This window comes from Daucus carota, chromosome 1 (genome assembly GCF_001625215.2).
Source record: "Daucus carota subsp. sativus chromosome 1, DH1 v3.0, whole genome shotgun sequence".
NCBI classification, from domain to species: Eukaryota; Viridiplantae; Streptophyta; class Magnoliopsida; order Apiales; family Apiaceae; genus Daucus; species Daucus carota.
This window is the reverse complement of record NC_030381.2, coordinates 3,610,528-3,613,523: the sequence shown is the minus strand read 5'-3', so window position 1 is coordinate 3,613,523 and position 2,996 is coordinate 3,610,528. Positions and strand designations below refer to the sequence as shown.

Sequence of the window (2,996 nt, the reverse complement as noted above, 5' to 3'; positions counted from 1 at the left end):
GCCACCGGTAACACCCCAGTCCCACCTCGAGAAGAGTGGAAACTTATGTACTCCCTCCGTCCGTTTGGTTTGGGCACGGAGGTTAAGAAATATGTATAAAATAGTGGAAAAGTGAAAGAAAAGTGGGTGAAGTGGTGGGACCCATTGATTTTTAATGTATAAAAAAGAGATAGTGGAGTAAAAGTAGTGTGAAAGGGACTAAAAGTAGTGTGAAAAGGAAGGAAAAGTTGGGTAGTGGTGGGGTCCATTAACTATTTTAGGTAAGTTTTGAAATGTAAAGAATTGGATGGGACATCCCAAAAAGGAAACTGTAAAGAATCTGGTGGGACGGAGGGAGTATGTTTTTCGGCTTCATTCGTTTAACTAAAACTGGCTCATATCCGACTTCGGAGTTTGATCTCCAGCTTATTCGCAGGTTGTAAAAAACGGGAATCAAAATTATCATAAATTTCTAATAAATTAGAGAGTTTGAGTGAAATTGAAATCTAATCAATTCATAAAATATTTTGTAAAATATTATTTAGAGATTTTTTTGAACACTGCTCGTTCGCATGCTTAAGATTAATGATATCATGAAATATATTTTTGCAGGGCAAAAGTGTTATGCCTGAGACCTTTAATAAAACCGAATCCTTCTGTCATTGTGTTAAGTAATCTTCTCATCTAAAATTTTAAAATAGTTAAGATAAAATTCTCAGAATGATTTTATACTTATTATAAATACAGATTTTTAATGTGTTATGCGCACATACTAACAATCATTTTTTAATTATGAATTGGTTTTTTTATTAACTATAATTTTTTAATAATAATGACATCAGTTGCATGCATAAAAATCTTCATTATCGAAAATTTTTCATCTGTATCAAAAGTAGTTGTTGGTAAAAAAAATCTAATAAATATTATTCATCATTACTGAAAAATTAAACAAAAATTTGGACATGGTTTGGAAACACAACAGGAAACCATGCATATTATACTTACAATTTAGTTGCTTTATCATTCATTATAAGTAGTATCAGTCTATTAGATGATGAAATAATAGAAATAAAATGGAAATCGAACATGCCACAAGTGGTCCTCGATAATTTTAAAGTTTAAACAAAAATTTGGACATGGTTTAGAAACGCAACGAGAAACCATGCAACACATACTTGCAAGTTGCAACTTAAGTATTGTTTCGCCATTAAATATGCCACCTTTCGTTTGCCTTGTTAATAAGTTAAACTTTATTCTAACCATGGTTAAGTTAAAATGTAACCGCTGTCAAAACAAAACCTCTTTATATACTCATGCAAGCTACAACACTGTAATACCATGTCTGAACCTCAAACAACACACGTAACAACCAAACACAAACATGATCATCGGACTCTCTCATCTCTCTCATCGTTCATATCCAACTGTGCATGTTCCACCCTACGATATTGTCGATGATCTAACGGCTAATATTCATTCATCATTCTCCGTCAGCCATTATTCTTATGACGTCAGCCCTAACGCTTTGTCGGAGACGGATGACTACGATATTCCCGTGGATGTGTCCACATGCGATCATTTCCGTATTTATGTGTTTAAAGTGAAGAGATGCGCGCGTGGGAAGTCACATGACTGGACGGAGTGTCCGTACGCTCATCCCGGCGAGAAGGCTCGCCGGAGAGATCCCCGGAAGTTTCGTTACTCCGGCACGGCGTGCCCGGAGTATAAGAGAGGGGAGTGTTTTAGAGGTGACGCGTGTGAGTACGCGCATGGGGTGTTCGAGTGCTGGTTGCATCCGACTCGGTATCGGACTCAGCCGTGTAAAGACGGCGTTTTGTGTCACCGGAAAATATGTTTTTTTGCGCACACTGCTGATCAGCTTCGCTTATTGGGCAATGGTGACGACTCGCCGAGTCGACTCAGTGGGTCGCCGAGTCAACTCGGTGGTGACTCGTTCATGCAGAAGTCGTGTTTGTATTCTCCAACTTCAACTCTGTATGCCCTACAAAATGAGTCACCTCCGGTGTCGCCTTGTGGGTCGGTTGGGTTCAACTCGGTGAGTGAACTCAGTGAGTCAATGAGGGGTTTGTTAATGGGAAAGAGTGGTAGCATGAGTAAAATGAGTCCACCTTCATGGGATGGACTCGGGTCGGGTCGGCAATGTTCTGTGCTCCGACCCGGGTTTAGTGGTTTATCGGTTTCTCCGACTCGGAAGATGACTCGGTCTGGACTCGGTGAGTTGGATTTATGGGGAGAGGAGCCAGCTATGGAGAGAGTGGAGTCTGGGAGGGATGTTCGTGCGAAAATGTATGCCAAGCTGAGTAAGGAGAACTCGCTGGACCGAGTTGACTCAGTCGGATCGGGTTATAATATGGGATGGATCTCGGAGCTTGTACAATAAAATGTGAATGTGCCGACCCGATGGGCTAACATTTTGGTTTATTACTTTATGATTTTTCCACTGGTGTTATTACCGTCACAGGGGTTATAGTTTTTGGTAAAGCATTTTTGATTGTAAATAAGTAGTAAAACATGATTTTTAATTTCTAATTTGAAGCATTTTAATTTCTGTTTGCAATGTAATCTGGGTCGAATCTTAATGATAATGCTACTTTGGTTTTTGTTGTTAGAGTATCTCGGCTATAATCGTTGGCTAAATTGGACCTGTAAGACAATATATAAAATTTGCTGAACCTGTAAGACATTGTGCTCCGATGGTATTGGCTATATTGGTTGGCTATAATTTAAAAATAGTATGTTATTAATATTTAGATTGTTATAAATAGAATATATCAGTTTAATATGGTAATAAATGATGTGCAATTTTCCTACAGATTTCCAATAGACCTGTAGAGGTTCGACAAATTTAGTCATCCATACGAGCAGGGCCGACCCTTGGGTAAGGCGACCAAGGCGGCCGCCTAGGGCACCACTGTCCCGGGGGCACCAAAAAATCTTTACATATCTAGTATATACTAATAAATTTATGCATTTATATATTTATTTGTATTTGAATT

General features: G+C 38.7%; 1 protein-coding gene across 1 annotated transcript; it reads left to right on the top strand.

Annotated features, from left to right (window-relative positions):
* Positions 1-1,303: 1,303 nt before the first annotated feature.
* On the top strand, positions 1,304-2,608 carry LOC108211965 (zinc finger CCCH domain-containing protein 20-like). Its single transcript, XM_064090620.1, has one exon. It carries the CDS (start codon positions 1,361-1,363, stop codon positions 2,378-2,380), a length of 1,020 nt encoding a protein of 339 aa, XP_063946690.1. The 5' UTR covers positions 1,304-1,360; the 3' UTR covers positions 2,381-2,608.
* The last annotated feature ends 388 nt before the right edge of the window (positions 2,609-2,996 follow it).